This window comes from Prosopis cineraria, unplaced genomic scaffold (assembly GCF_029017545.1).
Source record: "Prosopis cineraria cultivar Desert tree isolate PC_DT_omini unplaced genomic scaffold, ASM2901754v1 PC5, whole genome shotgun sequence".
Taxonomy (NCBI): Eukaryota; Viridiplantae; Streptophyta; class Magnoliopsida; order Fabales; family Fabaceae; genus Prosopis; species Prosopis cineraria.
Window position 1 is genome coordinate 31,261,303 of NW_026555336.1, and position 18,986 is coordinate 31,280,288.

The 18,986-nt window shown below is 27.9% G+C and overlaps 1 protein-coding gene across 1 annotated transcript; it reads left to right on the plus strand.

The window, feature by feature from the left end:
- Positions 1-8,559: 8,559 nt before the first annotated feature.
- On the plus strand, positions 8,560-9,290 carry LOC129310288 (protein IDA-like). The gene has a single exon (XM_054952100.1). It carries the CDS (start codon positions 8,661-8,663, stop codon positions 8,991-8,993), a length of 333 nt encoding a protein of 110 aa, XP_054808075.1. The 5' UTR covers positions 8,560-8,660; the 3' UTR covers positions 8,994-9,290.
- The last annotated feature ends 9,696 nt before the right edge of the window (positions 9,291-18,986 follow it).

Genomic DNA, 18,986 nt, shown 5'->3' on the forward strand with positions numbered 1-18,986 from the left:
TGCAGTTTACAAATTATCATTATGACTAAAATTAAATACCCCTTACAGCAGACAGTGTTTTAATCGAAACATTATTTTCTAAACTGCGAAAAGGACCACAGTCTTGAAATTCAATTTCAAAGTTTTGGGATTCTGAATTATTATTACTGATTTTCGCAAGTCTTTAATTGTGATTTTTCGTAAGTTAATTGAGAACAGTTTCAAGAAAAAATAAAATCAAAATATTCATTCCAGGTCAAAAATATTTTTGCGAGTAATTAACCAGCTGGGGTCATCACCAATGAAACGTTATTTTGTAATGCTTGAGATAAGACTCACGTACACTAGCTATAACTTGTAATATTTGATAATTAATTATAGCATGAATTAATTAGGAAAGGTGGTGGAAATCATAAACTGTTTACTGCTATATGATGTACTCTCTCCATCCCAATATATTAGACAAAATTATAAATAATAATAAAATTCATTAAATACATTTTAGGAAAACTATATAATAATTAGTTTTTATAGTTTTATCAAGTTTTACTTTTAATCTTTATAAATTGTTTTCAATCCTTATAGTTCCTAATATTTTCAAGGACTTGAGGAACTTAAGTCACCCAATTTTTTTGAAACCATAAGAATTGAAAATACTAAAAAAACTATAAGGATTAAAAGCAAAACTTGATAAAATAGTAAGAAATAATGATCATATTTTTCCTACATTTTACAACATTTTTAAGACAAAAATATAAAATTCTATAAAATAACTCTTCATTTGATAATCTATTTGTGAAAGAATATTAAAAAAAAAAGATAATATAATGGAAAGGGTAGTATTAGAAAAAATATAATTAGTGAAACTTTTTTTTATTATCAAAATGCTTTGTATTTTGGGACGTTGAATCCTTCAAAAATAATTTATAAATTGGGAAGAAGACATTACCTTGTTTCAGGGCTGTGCAGAAGTCTTTCAATCATGTTCAACCCAGTCTGACCCGAGAATGTTCGATCTTGTTTGGTCCTATTAAAAACTAATCTTTTAGGACTGAAAAAGACTAGAAAGACTAGACTGTTTTTTCAGATTAGATTGGATATGAGATTAGACATTTGGACCATTTAGTCAAGTTTGATCCTATTAAATTTATTTATATGATTATAATTAAATTACTAATTATTTATAATAATAAGTTAAGACTGTTAATAGTTTAATAAGTCTGGTCCCTAGTATAGTTGCACGCTCAAACTAATAATTTAATAATCTGAATCACTTTGATTGTAATTGAAGTATTTTTTTTCTTGTTATTGGAAATTATTATGGATTTACTATAATTATAAGTGTTTTTATTATCTTAATTGAGTTTATTGGGTTGAAATAGATTATTGCCTCTCATAAAGAAAAAAACCTAAGTGAGTATTGAATTAACAAGACCAGTCTCTTAATTTTATGGACTAAGTCCTGTCCTATTAATTTTTGAGTTATAACTAGACCAGACTAGATTACGAGTTACCTAACCTAGTCCTTTCATAAAAGAGATCAGACTTTATGTTAGGTTATAATTTAGTTCTTTGTGCAATCCTACATTGTTCCTATGTTTGTTGTACTATTCATGTACCATAAATAATTATCATGGTGTTGATGGGTCTATTATGGGCCGTGTGTTCCTTTCTAATTTGTTCACATTGTTTCCTTCAAACATTTTGCATGCACTTGATTCTTTGAATTCAACTCATGCTCTTGCACCAACCGAGCGCTTGTCTGAGCAGTTAGAGGCTTAGACAATTTAGTTTGGGATTTCATGTTTGAGCCTTAGGATATACAGCCACGCAACTAAGTACATAAAGTGTGTCTCGCTAATGGTATCCACAAAACCACCACATTAAGGGTTCAACTTATGCAGAGATCTAGATTAGTCTGAAATGAAGTGGACGGGTAATGAACTTAGAATATCCACACTCTCCAGGATATTGGGTGGGGAAAAAAAACATGCTTTTGCACATACGAATTTCTTCCAAACAAAAAGGTTTAGGGCATGTATGTCACGTCCAAAACGCGATTGTTTCACGTTTAAGTGCCTCGTTGGATGAACATTGAGAGGCTGAAAATCATGATTTTGAAACCCAAATCACCTTTTTGCTTAAAATAGTTATCAAACAACACACATTCTAAAACCATAATTAATTAGGAACTTTATAATCAAATAGCAAAATTTTCTAACCTACGTTTAAACCCAAAAATCATGATTAGAAAAGAACCAAAGCGTGTTTGCTTTTTGCCAATCTCAATTTTACATAAAATCAAGTTTGCAAAATCAATTATACCCAAATCTAACTTTACCTCAAATTCAAGCACGCCCTGAATAGATAAGGTCATAACATAGGCTTAGGGCTGCTTTCCGCGCAAACGTGAAAAAATAATGTTTTGGATCAACGTGATTTTTATTAAAAAGAAAAAATTACAAGGCCATCAGTAACACTGTGCAGAAAGAAACAAAAGATAAGATCCAATCAAATAACAAAAGATTATTACACACCCATTAGGTTGGTCATTAGAGATCCTCATGTCACAATTGTTATATTAGGCCTAATGAGCAAGCCAATCAGCTCAACAATTTACCTCTCTAAAAGTGTGATCTTATGATACAATCTAATCGCACATACTAAGGTCTCAAATCCTTTTGATAGTATTGAGAGAGGGTGGTTCAAAGAATGTTCATTTTGAACCAGGTTGATAGCCTCTATTGAGGAAAAGAAATCGTTAATTTAAGTATAATTTTCATCATAGCATATATTGAGTATTTAAGAATTCCGTAGAATTACTATTGCAGTATCAGGTTGGCAGCCAAAAGTTAGAGATACCCTTGATTCACATTCCTTGATTATCACGAACTAACCGTTTGGGATGTGAATTCAAACACGTCGCTATACTACTCTAATGAAAATCGATCATGTCATATATACACGTGTAAGATATTCAAAACAAGTTTTGACAGATGAAGAAATTGATGGATGAATAATATGCACGCATGCATGAAGGAGGCTTGTGAATAATATATATGAATAGTTAGATGTCATTATCTGGTTGACATGGTTCGATGAGAGTGATGCGATGGTGTGGTTCCAAAATGGATGCATGGGGTCAGGAACTTACATCTGAACCTGTGTTCTGTAACTACTTATCACTGTTCATCATCACATCTATCCTTGTTTTCATGGCACTTTCAATCCCAATCATAATCCTCATGATTCATCTCCAACTCAAATATATATATATATATATATATATATAATATTCTTGAACCGCCCTCTTTGGGTGAAAACATGCCTCAATAAAATCTTTGTCAGCTTTATTCACCCATCGTCTTCAATCTAAAGCTAAAATCTTATCTGCTTACTATTAATTAACCCTATTGTGCTCAACTTAATTCAAAGGGTTTCAATTAGTGTACTATTTAATTTGTTTATTTACATGTGCATGCATGCATGTTACATTAGAATGGCTGATTAATTCTTTTTATTTTACCACTTTTCATCATCTGGATCCATAGTTGAATTCATATATCTTTCATTTTTTAAAAGAAATATTGTGACTAATTAATGGGTCTGTATATGAAAGATCCCATCATCATCTATGACTCAAATCAATGAAAAAGTCTCCTTATAAGTGGAACTTGAGTTACTGGTGGTAAATGTCTTAATTATTAATTTTTTTCTCCTGTAATACTACCACTTAATAATAATTATTTTATTATGCTATTAATTTCAGGTTTTAAAATAAGAAAGAGAGAGAGAGATTGTTTAACTTAATTAAGGATTGTTAATTTTTTTTGGCCAAATTAATGATAGTTAATTTAATGATAGCATTTTTAATCTTTAAATATAATGGAGGCATTTCTGGAATATTAACTAAGACAAATTTAACGATTTTAATTGTTTTAATTATTTTTCTTAATCTTGGTGAGGTTGAGGAGGATGATAGTGATAACCTAATATATTTAAGACGTGGGAATATACTATCACATACTAGCTATATCTAATTATCTATGGTCTCTATACATAAGTTACTCTCTCCTGTCTTAAATATAAGGTTCATTTTCTACTTAAATATAATGTTTCATCTTTTCTTGTCTTTCATGTCAAATTTTTCTTTCTCATAATACCCTTATTTGTGGAGGCATTCTTTTATCTCTACGCATTAAATTTATTTTTAATCATTAAATAATTGGGAACCTTTTGAAAAAGTGTCATAAATTCTTCATATATTAATTAAAAAAATAAATTAACCAACCTATTCTTTTATTGTACAAATTAGTTAAGAGGATTTTACATTTAAGATAAATAAAAGGGAGTACTTTTTTTTTTTTTACATACTCAAGATTCAAACTTGAGATTTTTTATTTAGAGATATATTAACTCCCTTATCCGTTAATGTAAGTAAAGTACATGTGGGTGAGTACTTGTTTACTTGCACCAAAACGCATATTAAGGCCATTACTTGAAGTAAGATTAAAATTGAAAGTTGACAAGTAATTTATATATAAACATTATTTCGCCGTTTTCTTACAAAAAGTTGCTTTCTTTTTCTTTGACCAGGTCAAAGGGGTGCATGTGAGAGAGAGAGAGAGAGAGGGAGGGAGGGAGGGAGGGAGGGAGAGAGAGAGAGAGAGCGTGCATGTGCAGTTTCACTTTGGAATGTTTGCCCAAATTACTAAACTGTTCCTCCTTCCCACAACATCAAACAATTCTCCTCTTTCAAGCAATCCAACTTCATTCGCTCTCAATCCTTCTCATCCACATATATTTATATTTTATATTATTTGATCACACATGCACACACACTCACACACATATTAGAGTTAATTTTTCTGATTAAATAAATATTAAGTAATTATATATCAGAATGAATTGTTTCAACAAACAGCTTCCACGATACACGGTTTAATTTTTTATAAACCTTGTGTTTACCTGTCTCATCACCCTATGCATTATTAATTAATAATTAGTCCAAATTAATTTGAATAATAAAATCTCTGTTATATAAAATCATTTTTATTTTTCAACTTAAATTGCGCCCCAACTCACAAATGAGCAGGCAACTACCACACGTAATCCTTTGGTTTAAGATCTGTCACCTTTGAAGACTTTCACCTTTTCATTTCTTACGCTATGTAATATATATCTCTCATCGATCCTTGCCTTAATTAATTAATTCCATTTCAATTAGTTACCTATGCTTATTAGTCAATTTTATATATTTTTACTTGAAAAACATATCATTTGAATTGAAAGTTTGAACTTGAACACTATCTGACCATTATAGTATTTACCCCGAGTTAATTTATTTAAAATTTTTTAAACTATTCAAGTAAAGAATTTTAAATACATAAATTTTCAAAGTAAGATTTAAAATATGATATTTTTAATGTAAAATTCAAATTCAAATTCACCCATACAAATGCTACCTAACGATAAAATGAGAAAAAATATTATTAAATAGTGTTTTGGAAGTTTAAAAAGACAAATAAAATGATTTTTTCCCCAAAAAGAAAAAAACATTTTAAAACGTACGGACGGAGTGAAATCTAGCTAATAAATTTAAGAAATTTTTTTATATATATTTAGCCTTATATATTCAAAACGCTTATTTTCAATTAAACCAAAACATGTATATTTTTTATAAATTATTTTTCTTCGACAAAATCTTATTATTAATATTATTAACACATTATAATTCATTTGTCTCAATTTGATTGAGTAAAGATATATTAAGTATATAAAATTAAATACATAAGTCTTACCCTGAATTTAAATATTCAAGGCTAATAGGAGTCGAGTTTAGTAGAAGGCATTAGTTCTTCACAACATGACAAACTAAAGTTTGAATTTTCGATTGAAAGATATACTCACATTTAATACTTGACCATACTTTGAATAAAATTGAGTCCAATAACAATAATATCTATGAACAATTTTAAAAAAAAATTAAAGAGAGAGATGTCAATAAATAATGCTAGGCATTAATTAAAAAATAGAATAGAAGAAAAATGAATTTATGCGTGCCAATGAGATCCCTAATCAATGGTCTATGTATCAGTGTCAATGTACAGTTGAATTCATAAGAGGAGTATTGTACAAGAAGGATAAGCGGACCCCACAAGAATGGCTTCTTACTTGTAAGAGTGTCTCAAGCATGTAAAAGTATGCCCCCCTTGAATAATTGGCCATCTATCCAACACATATCTTTATCCCCCAATAATGTTGTTATTTATAATGCATTATATGATTTGGCAATTCACCGAAAAGATACTAGCTTTTCAAATTCTTTTAAATTCCCTTCAATCATAAAGAGAAAGCAGTTTAATTCTATATGTGCAAAATTAAAATTACACTCATTTTGGTACTTGTGACTAAAAATTTTGAATGATATAACAATTATGTGGTCACTAGCAAACATGTAACTCAGCTGCTAAACAATTTTACTAACTTAACCAATAATCCTAAGTTTAAATATTGGACATGCAATTGTGCTAAATAATTATTAACTCAACTTAGATAATTAAGCAGAGTCTAGTGTGATTTTCAGGTAAAGGGTGATTTGATACCAAAAAAATTGTTTGATTTTAACACTATTTATTTAAGAGAAATTCATTCTTAATTAATTCTCATACAAGCAATTTTAATATAAAAAATTCTAGTGAAATTACAAAATTATTTAGAAATCTCCTTTTTTTTTTATTAAAGTTGTCAATTACTGACGAATAGTAGTTAGTTATTGCTATTTAATTATCAACTAAACAGTTTCACTAACAATTATCTAATAATAGTTGACAATTTCAATATAGCAAATTGATAGCTTTAATAAAAGACATGAGACTATAGAATAATTTTATTATTTCATAAGACTTTTTATATTTAGATTATTTGTATGGGATTTGAGAGTATTTTTTCTTTAATTAATTGCTTTGAGGCTATGCAAAGTGGCTTCTATAGATCTACTTCAATTTTGTTTGCTTTCACTTTCACTGTAAAATTGCCAATAATTAGAGTCTCTCTTTCAAAAAAGGGCTCTTCCATGTTGCCTAAATTTGGAATGAATGAAAGCATCACCAATATTGTTTGGGGATGGGCAACTTATATTACTACATTATCAACCTTCTAAAGCATATATATGTAGAAATGTGATCTCTCACATTTCTTTTCCCCCACAAATTGTACCCAACTTTGCTATCAATTTATATCTCAATTGAACACTTGAAAAGAATCAACTTGTGGTCCATAATAATTAATACACATTTTAGTCAGAAACCCCATATTACAATCTTGTTGAATTATTGGTCCATATGTATAAATATCAAACTTGAAATTATAATTTATGTTAATTTATATTTCTTAGAGTTAGGTTTGAAAAAATAGGACCTGGATCACACCAACTCAATAAAAACAGGTCGGTTAATTTACATATTTTTTTCCAAGCACGCGCGCTAACATGTGATTGAATTTTCAGCTTTCTGAATTGCACACGCATAGGTATGGAGTGTATAAATATTTTCCTGGAAAATCGTTCTCATTGACTTAGAAATTAAGAAGAAGAATATAAGATATATATAAGAATCAATATCTTACACACCAAGAAGTGAGAAAATATAATGGGCATAAAAGAAAAATAATTGGTGTGTTGAGGTCCAAGTGTACAGCCGGTGCCAAATATATTTGTACTTTTTTATCATTCTTTATTCAAAATAGTTGACATTTTTTTTCTCTTTAGTCTTTACTCGATGGCGTGCCTCTCAATACTTCTCTTTTAATTTTAATTCCTTTCTCAATTTTTTCTTTATGTAACTAATAAGGAAAAAAAAAACATTAAATACTTGACGTACGCTTACCTAGAGACGGCGAAACTTTTAGAATATTTGCATTTATATAATTATGTATTGACAGAAAGTAACGCAAATTTTAAAAAAGTGAGATGTTATTATTGGAGTCATCTTTCTGTGTTTATAATTTATACACTTTCCCTTTTGTTTATTTTCCCCCTTTTATCTCTTTTTGTGCTTAATCTCATCCCTTTCTAAAATTATCACTCAGTTTTAGAGATGATTAAATTTCCAAATGATTGCTTCAAAAAATTCAAACTTATTGTAGCAGCAAAAATAAATAATGAAATTAAAAATAAGAGTTGACTGATATTTTCTAAATAAAAAAATTAAATATAAATAAACTAGACAAATTTTTAGTTTAATTTTGCTCATTCCCATGCAAACTTACACACATATATTCTCTCTGAACTATATATAAATCATTTTTGTAAGTTATTTTGTATAAAAAGATAAATTATTAATTACTTTTTTTCAATTTTACCATTGTATAATTTTTTTAATAATTAGATTAAAATATTATACATGAGGGAGAAAGGGTTTATAAAAATGATGTATCAAAAAAAATACATTCGTAATTTTTAAAAAATAATATTAATTATTTAACTTTTCGGCGTAGATTATATATATATATATATGTATATATGTATGTATATATAACCCATGATTTTCATTCTCTCTCCAAAAACATTGACCCAGGAAATAAGCAAATAAATAAGAATAGAAACCCATCTTCCTTGAACCTCTAATTCATTCATATATATGCAAGGCAGCTAATTAATTAAGCACAGGCCCCGTCTTACAATGGCTTCGTCGTCGTCGTCGTCTTCTTCTTCTTCTTCTTCTTCTAAATCTCTGCATCTTCTTCATTGCAAATCGATCAGCATGTGGGTGCTGGTTCTGTTCATGGTCTTGATTCTTCTAAGTGGCTCATGTGGTGCAATAAGAACAGGGAAAACAACCAGTTCTGGATCAGAAAGCTCATCAGACCATCAGATTCTGAAAAGAAATGAGAATCAATACTACAGCACCAGGGGAGGCTTGGTCTTCAATTTCTTCCCCAAAGGAATCCCCATCCCACCTTCAGGTCCCTCCAAGAGACACAACTCGGTTGTGGATTCTACGCCTCACAACTAATAAAAACAACTTTTTGCTTCATCAATTGTATGATTTTATATATTAATTCACTTTCCTTCTTCTTCTTCTCATTCCTTTCACTTTCTTCTTTCTCTGGTTTTGTATTCATACGAAGCAGAAGCAGATCAGATCCTTGAAAGGACTGAACAACTTTTTTTGGGTTCTCTTTCTTTTTGCGTTTTTTCTCTCTGGACTTTGGGATTACTGTTAAAGTATTATAGTGTACAGAAAAAAAATGGTTGACATAGTAATATATGATTATTTTTTGGTATGATTTTATGAGGTTTTTGATATTAACTCTCTGGTTTGTCCAATAATTGAGTTTAGGCTTTTGTGATAATGATATGAGACATCACTCATTCAAACTGGATATATGGTTTCTTGTCCCTTTAAACTTTTTTTTTTTTTTTAAATGTCCACACACACACAAGCATAGGAAACAGGGGATAGCTAGAAGCTTGAAGATTTTCATTCATGGCCATCTTTCTGCTTCCTCATCAAGTTGTTCATCTCATCTGCAACAATATATATATATATATATATTTAACAATGATGATATGGGGCCGGACAGGCTTTGTTTGGAAAGGATAAAAAGTTGTATTTACACATGCTTCCTCAATTTTTACTAGTGATCATGGTTCAGTTGAGTTAAATTGTCTAATTCCATTTGTTAGTTCAAAGATTTGAATTATTAAAAAAAAGGAAAAAAAAAACAAAGGAACCGGTTCCTGAAATTTCCACATTAGTGACACGTTATTACCTCGTAAGCGATTCATTAATGAAAACATTGCAGGGACCTTCACCTAAATTCATTAAAACTTAAGGGACTACAAATAAAGTTTTGTCATCTATTTTTTCTTTTTTTACACTAGCTCTATTTGGCTTGAACAATACTCGAAACGAATTGTATAAAAGAAAGATTACATCATTCAACCTATGCATGATTTTAAAAAAGGGGATTATATTTTCTAGACAACACTTTTAATTCTCCAAATACATTGTCATTATCTAAATTTATGAGAGTTTAATCCGAACATATATTTATAGACAATCATTAAAACTATTTGCAGATATTAATTTTAGTTTTTTATCCAAATTTACTCGCCTCCCCTTATTGTAGCCCATGAACGGAACCAAAAGAAGAACACAAATCTCATACACAACTATTTTTTTTTTTTATTCCATCCCGTGCAAACCAATCTAGCCCTTCATTATGTGAGATCATTTTTCTAATGGCAGCCTTATTGTTGCCTCAAGTGTGTCTTCAACATAACATAGTTGCATGTCTCAGAACTTGAACCCAAGATTTCAAATTAAGTTTATTTTAACTCTCTCGACTAACTGAATCAAGCGCTTCTTGATTGCACAATTATATTTTTAATATCACTCTTTTCTTAAAAAAAACATAAATGAACTAACTGACCAACGTAGAAATTCACTTTACTCTCAACTGGATTGATAATTTCGATTATAGGGTTTAATAGCTCTAAGTTTGATTATTAGAGAGTTGGGGAAGAAGAAGAAGAAGATGATGATGATGATGATGATGATGATAAACTCTCAAATCTAAGCTAGAGAAAAGGCTGACTTCTTTATTGATAGAGCTCTATGGTATCTAACTATAAATTAATGTTGTTTCTTAAAAAATAGGTAGTTAAAATTTTAATTTTAAAATTTTTTTTCACATTTTTCTAATCATACTCTTAAATGAAATAAATATAATATTTGACTTCTCAAAACACCTTCATTAATCACTTGAATAAAATATAATAAAGTAAATATATAATTGAAAAATATATAAAATCTACCTGGTGTCCCATATCTTGGATTAAGCAAGGCTTTTAGGAAATGCTTTATATTGTGGTTCAAAGAGAGTAATTTATATTATTATTTTCTGACAGCTGCCATGTAATTTTGGTCAATAAGAGATTTTTTTTTTGAAAGCTTAGTCTATAATTAAAAATTATTAGTGTGTTCAATTGTTCATAAAAAATATTCAAATTCATTAAAGAAATAGCAGTATATATTTTTAACATTAAATTGATGGCAGCAATACTTGAAATAACAACTTATTTTAAACAATTCTAGAAACTAGAGTAGGTATATTTATATTGAATAAATTTCTAGCTCGTTTACTTCGGATGCGTATGGCACTAAATTAAAAGTCGTTGCGCTAAGCCACAGTAAATAGTACATAATTAATATAATCTTGAGTAGGGACAATATAAGGAAAAAATATCTCTTGAAGCATTAAAAAGTCGCAGTTAGGTGATTAACAAGATGTCAATAAATATTAATCTTTATTAGCCACTTCTAAACTAAAAACGTCACCATAAATGTTGAGTCATCATCAAAAACTTTGAAAGTAATAAATTTTAAAAAAATATTTTCAACAATAACTTTGAATATTATCACTACATGCATGTAAGTTCTTTGAATTGTAAATTACGACACCATTGTGGGTCAAATTAAATACTCATAAGACATTTTATATGTTAGATGTTAAAAATATAAGGTGTTTTAATTTTTCAATATGTAACTGATGAGTTTTTTTTTTTAAAAAAAATAGCCTTAAGAAAAAAATCACTCCGCGATTTACCTTTAAGTAAGATATCATACTAAACAAAGGCAAAACTAATATTAATTTAAAGATAATTAATTAACTTTTTAAGAATATAATTCAATTAAAAATATGTTATATTTTTAACTAAAAAAATATGAATAAAGATGAGTGTGCGTGCCCATCGATAAGTTTAAATCAACCCAATATCAAACTGTATATATGGTTAAGATTTTATTAGATTTATTTAATACTTTCATGAAATCTTAATCACCTTAATCCAAATGTGACTCGCAAATTCAAAGTGCATATATAATTGTATGAATAATTTAAATTAAATGACATCTTGAATTGTAGTGCAATTCAAGTACTCCATTAAAGTATTATTTATTGTAGCACATAAATAAGAAAAATACCATACTAAATTATTTATATATGTTAAAAATTGTGCCCTAGAGTCAATCATTGTACTATGCACATTATTATTTAATAATTTTTTTATTGTCATATCAATTGCATGTTCAATATGATAATTGTATTCTTGGACAAACTATAGTGATTGTCTTAAATATCCTTGGTCGGTTATTTATGAGAAATCATAGATAAAACAAGAATAATATGACCTTGATTAATTATAAAGATACAAATCAAAGTGATAAACACTTGAAAGAGTGCAAGGTGCTAGATCGACCCGCTATGAGAAAACTGTATAGTACAAGTCATAAGTTTACCTCATATATAACTATATCACTAAACCCTTTGATTTGAGATCATCATAGATTCCTACATGATGATCACCAAACTTTGACCTAGTCAACAATCACCTTTGATGAGGTGATCATAATGGTTATGATTGAGTTTAATGATATTCATACAGAGGAATATGAGTGGTCAAGATGAAATTTATCTCTCACATTAAGTGAGAGATACTAATGGGTCTTTCGATGAGTAAAACTGAGAAAATGTATGGCCATACTACAATGAAAAGGGTTTTTCTATTGCTACTGTCAATTCACTCAAAGATCGAGAAAGCAACGGTCAGGTAAAGGAGAATGAGAATTTCATATCTCATACTTGACTGAAATATTGTGTAACAAAAGGAATATGACACAGTTGCATGATAAGTTACATCGAATCATCGATCTCCATGTGAATTGGGTAGTTGTAATATCTTGCTAGAGGCTACTTGTGACTTCTGAGCTAATAACGTAATTAGCCTACTTTCAATTTTATATAGGCCTACAGGGTCGCACACAAAAATAGCTAACTTAAGTTATAATGTTCAAATTTGTTGAATCTAGAACATGTCAAGATTTAATGAATGTAATATAGGGTGATTGAATTTATATATATATATATATATGAATATTTATTTGATAAATGTATATATATTTATATTTATATGAAATATAAAATATAAAATATAATTATATATATATATATATATATATTCATACGTATCATATATATATTTATATTATATGATGTATATATATATGATATATAAAATTAAATATAATATATATATATATATATTTTTTTTTTTTCAAAATACAAATGTATATATATTCGTGTATATATATATAATATAATATGTATATATGATATATATTATATTATATTATATTAGTTTTAAATTTAATTTTATATGATAGATTAAATTTAATAACTAACATGATATGAGAGAATATTATGCTAGTTTTATAATTTAAATTTATAAGATAAATTTAAATTAGATATGACATCATGGATTAAATTTATGAGATAAATTTAATTAAATTTTTGCGAGCTTTTAAGGGATGTCCTTTATGTAGAATGAGCGAGTTAGAAAAATTCTGACAATAAAAACACTTTGAGAGCCACAAAATACTCTATAGAAAAGAAAACTAACGTTCAAAGAAGAATGGACGCTGGGAGCGCTAGCACACTTTTTGGGTTAGAGAGCTATACGTGTGAATACTGGTAGAGGGAGCAAATCTACGTTGTCAGCTCCTGAGATTCAAACTCTTGAAGAAAACATGCGCTAAGTTTAAAAAATTAAAAGGTAATTCTTTTAACTATCTTGACTTAAATGAGTCTGTTTGATCCATATCAGGATAGAAATTTTAAAATTTTAATTTTTCATTGTCCCTTCCTATCCAACAATCAATATATATATATATATATATATTCAAGTTGATCATAGTTTGTGAATTTGATGCTGACTTTATGTCATTATGTACGTATGCTGGATTCATATTGAACAAGGAAAAATTGATCAATAATGGGTTAGATGATGACCTCTTTTGGTTCAAGAAAAAATTTCATTTAAGACCCATTGACCACACTTTATAAAAAAAAAAGCTACTTAAACTTTGAAAATTCACTTTAGATTAGGGTACTAAAGTGAAATTAAAATACAAAGTGAAATTATCTTATTGTCCCTTATCTCTTCTGGTTCTTTATTGAAGTTGTTCATTTTATTACATGAAATTATTCATTGATTTATAAGAGTTACTTATGTTATTACTAAATCTTGATTTTATTCAAAGTATTATAATCATGATAAAATGAGTTATTCATTTTTCTATATCAAATTGTTTATTGACCTACATAAGTTGTTTATACTATTATTGAATCTTGATTTTATTTCATATTGTAATTATGGTAAAATGAATTGTTTATTTCTCTAAATCAAGTTATTCATTAACCTACAAAAATTATTTGTGTCATTACTAAATTTTAACTTTATTCCAAGTATTGTATTCATGATAAAATGAGTTTTTCATTATTCACATTGAAATTGTTCATTCCCTACATGAAGTAGTTAGCTAACTTACAACAATTTTTTGTGTTTTTTTATTTCAAGTATTGTAATCATGATAAAACAATTTGTTTATTGCCTATACCGAAATTACTCATTTTCTTACATAAAGTTGTTTATTTGTCTACAAAAGTTGTTTATGCCATTACTAAATTTTGATTTTATTTCAAATGTTTTAATCATGACAAAATGAGTAGTTCAGTTTCTTACGTCAAGTTGTTTATTAACTTATAGGAGTTATTTGTATCATTACTAAATTTTAATTTTATTACAAGTGTTGTAATAATGATAAAATGAGTTATTTATTATTTATATTGAAGTTATTCATTTCCTTATATAAAATTATTTATAATTACAATAGGTCATCGAGAAGATGTCTTTCAAATCTCCCAAGATTTTCTTGAAATTTCAGTTCCTATATAGAATGCAATACAGTGGCAAAATTAGTGGAATTGACTATAAAGTAGTTGTGAATCAATCTATATATTACTAGTAAAAGAACTCTTAATTTTAAAATTTTACTGAAATATTCTAATTTGTGAAATCTAATTTGGGAGTATATCACAATATTATCAATACGAAAAATTTTTTAATAAGGATTAGTGTTAACCTCTAGAATTTCATATTATTTCATTATATTTTTCTTAGATTCTAATCCATTTTGACTCAATTGTATATATTTTTATTGCCCAAATTAGGAAAATGTGTATTTTGTTTTGAGTTGTATTCTTGATTTTGATTTGATATTTTTGGCAAAATTTCGTGTTATTTTGGTTGAAGATTTAATTAGAAGCATTTTTGTAGCTTTGTAGATGATTTTGGATGAAGGAATCAAACATAAAGTGAATAATTTTTGTTAGTTGCAAAAATAGTGTAAAACTGCCAAAGTCGTGATTTCAATTAACGACTTTCACTATTGTCAGAAAAACGTTACGTTTTATTAAGTCTTAAATTGATTAGGTAAGATACTTATATTTAGAGAGCTCAATGTAGAAGTCATTCTACTCACTTGAAGACACTTTATGAGCTTTGTATTGTTAGGGTTTAAGCTTTAGATGAGTTGGGTTTAAAAATTAAAGCTTTGAAAAGATTTGAGGCTCCATTTCTTCGGTTCCTTTCTTTCTTCTCCATTTCTTGTCTTGTAATCTTGTAATGGCTGTGAATATCTTGTGTATTTGTAACTCTTTAATGTTTACGAGTAACTAAACTCTTTGCTCTAAAATTATTTTGAACTCTTGCATGGATTAACATTAAGTTCCTCTTCTCTTTTTGTGATTAATGATATATATGTGTTTATGATACTCTTTTCTTAATGCTTCTAAGTAATTGGCCACCATTTAGATGTTAGCTTCACTTGATTGATGCTTAAGAGGGCTAGATTGAGTATAGAACTTGGGTAAAATAGAGCAAGAACTTAATATTTACATGTTGAATGGATGGTTTTGCTAGTAAGATAGAAATATACTTGCTAGCCTTATATTTACATTAATATTTACATTAAGGTTGGTGTTAAAAATTGAGTTTTATTAATTATAATAAGAGATTGGGCAATTAATTTAACTAAACACTTGTTTATGACTTGAGAGAGCTTTTTTGAGTATTTTTAGAACTCTAGGTTAGTATTTATGAGAGAAGATAATTTTAGTGTTATGAAATGCAAGGGAAATAAATAATCTTAGGTCCTAATTTGTGCTTGAAATCTGTGAATCAATCTCTTTCCTTTATTTTCTAGTGTTAATTTAATTTGCAAAATAAACATTTTCCTAATTATGTTTGGCTCGACTTAGTGGAACTCATTTAGTCTTTTACTTAATTATCATTTTTAAACAAATTCTCAAGAGAATGATACTTTACTCATTTTATATTACCTGTTACGACCCGTGCGCTTGCGGTGAACAACAATGAAACATGAAAATATTTTGAGAGCACAGATGCTCTTAGATAAGGGGAGGAGAGAACATAACGGGTAACACTCTGAGGGTAAGACTGCTAGCATATCATTCCTTTCAAAACCTTGGCTCCACTTAGCGCCTTTAGTCGCAATGTGTCCTATCTATTTTTATATCCAAAGTTTAAGAAACCCAATGTTTTTGGCTTACTTGACATTTTAGCCCTAAGAGGGACATAGAAATGGATACTTTCCACAAAACATCATATTTTGAAGCTCAAATTGAGGGTTGTTGAGTAACTGTAGCATAATAGTAAGAGTAGTTTCAACAGGCAAGGATCATTGGATCAAATGCTGGATTAGTTGCAAGAAGCCCCAAGGATTACACTAACATAAGATTGGATTACGGCAACTTCTTCTTCTTCTGGGTATGAATCAGAGTGAGAGAATATTTTTAGAGAAAAAGAGTGAAGGAAAAGGGAATCCAAAGAAATTTAAAAAAAATTGAAAGAAAGTTAATCTTATTATTTTTCTCAACATTTTAATTTCATTTCATTACTCTTGGTCTAAAGTAAAGTTTTAGAATTAAAGGAGTATTCTTTTTCATTAAGTGTGGTCAAAGGATCTTAAATTAAATTTTCCCTTGGTTCAATATATTTTTTAAAATTAACAATAAAAAAAGTAACGTCAAATTCCTTTGCATATAGGTAATTGCTATGAATTATCATTGTATCGGGGAAAAAAAAGAACAAACTATTAAATATCTAATTTTGTTAGTATACTTTTTCTTTTTGGTCAACTTGTTTGTAAACTTTGACTCTGTGTTGTTTTACATTAAAACAAACATATTATGATTTGCTAGACAATTGTTAAATGTGGCGTGATTAGAGTATATGTGAAATAATTAGTTAAGGCGATGGATATATTTGATTGCATGTATAATTATTGCACATGTTTCAACTAAACACGACGATATATTTAATGTCAGTTTACTATTTTAAGTTGGGAGATGCACGGCACTTCACTTCCACAACTGTCCTCAAGTCGAAGTTGAAAGCATGAATCCTTCGAATTTAAGAGCCCGTTTGATTATCACTCTCACCATTTAGAAGTCTTTTAAAATGTAATTTGAATTCAAATATTATTTGGTTATAGATTTTCTTTAAAAATTTTATTTTAAATGTTCCAAATTACTATTAAATATACTTTTCTAAAAATTAAAAATAGTAGCTTTTTAAAAGTCCTTTTAAAAAATTTTAAATATATTATATTTATATAATAAAAATTATAAATTATCATAAGTCAATATCTTTGTTGGTAATTATACATTCACAAGCACATTTCACTATAAATACTCCCTCCGTTTCTATATATAAAGTATTTTTAACTGAGTCTCGTACACCAATAAATGTTTATTATTTAATTGAACTTACATAAAAACACAATAATTTTTTAATTTTACCCCTAATAATATCATAATTAATATCATGATGGTAGTTAGAAAAACAATCAATTAATGATATATTTTATTTTTCAAGATAAGAGTAAAATTATCTAATTACTTAAAAATATCATTGTCATCCCTTCTATTTAGGGACAAAATAAGTTTTAAAAAAATACCTTATATATAAGGATGGAAGGAGTAATCCAAACAACTTTGAGTTTGTTAAATTAACTTGTGAAAAAATATATCTAAACACAAATTTCACAACAACAACTTATTTTTATTAAACTAATTTTTATTAAATGAATTTTTAACCAATTGACTTTTGTTTAACAAAAAACCAAACACATACAAAATAGTCGGAAGCATAAGTATTAGTGCTTACAGTGTTATTGTGTTTTGTTATTAGTTTATTTTTTTTTTTTTGGTTTTTGGTCTCTCTAGTTTATTCCAAATGCAATGTTAGTTCTTCCACTTTTAGATATTTTCATAGAGATAATAATGTGACACTAATTATGTTAAATTATATGATGTGTAACTGCTGATGTTAAAGGAAGATGTTGGCATGTTTAAATTAGAATCAATCAATGATCTCTTCTTAATGAAGACTGTTATTCCAATGATGGTATTTGCCTGTATCAAAAAGTGATTTTTGGTTACTGTGGATTCAAATCTTTTACCGTTATGCATCAAATAATGCCTTTATCAATTTTTGAACCAAGTTAAATGGCTTATAAATTTGGATTAATGGAAAAACTTGTTTTGGAAGTTTTTGCCAAATGCAACTAAAATCCTTAACTTTAGATTGGAGTAATATTAGCTCAAAAGTTTAAAAAAGTGGTACAATTTCTTTCTAAAGTAATGTTTGACTAATGTTGATTGTCAATTGAAAATTTTGGCTAAGGTTAAAGATCAATTTTGCCTCATAAGTTTTTCTAAAAAATGCAATTAGTATCATAAAATTTCTTCTAAACCAATGATTCTATATTATCAATGTTCAAATCAAATGAAAATTTTAACAAGCCATTATCATTGTTAAAAATGGTTTATATTTTTAGATTTTGAGATATAGTTTTACCCTAAGTTGCTTCAATGCAAAATCAATTCTAGAACAAGTCTCAACTTGCACATGCTTAAATACAAATTTATTCAAACTTGCCAGTAGGTGACATAGACTTGCTTGGATTTAGATTTAGAGGTGTTTAATGTAATTCAACCTAAATTTTTCTTTTAATTTTAGGTTATCACAAGTTGAATCTGCATCTTTTAATTTGAAAGTTAATAACTTAAAATTTGCT

Coding starts and splice junctions, on each gene's coding strand:
- LOC129310288 (XM_054952100.1), top strand. CDS start 8,661: ATGGCTTCGTCGTCGTCGTCGTCTTCTTCTTCTTCTTCTTCTTCTAAA.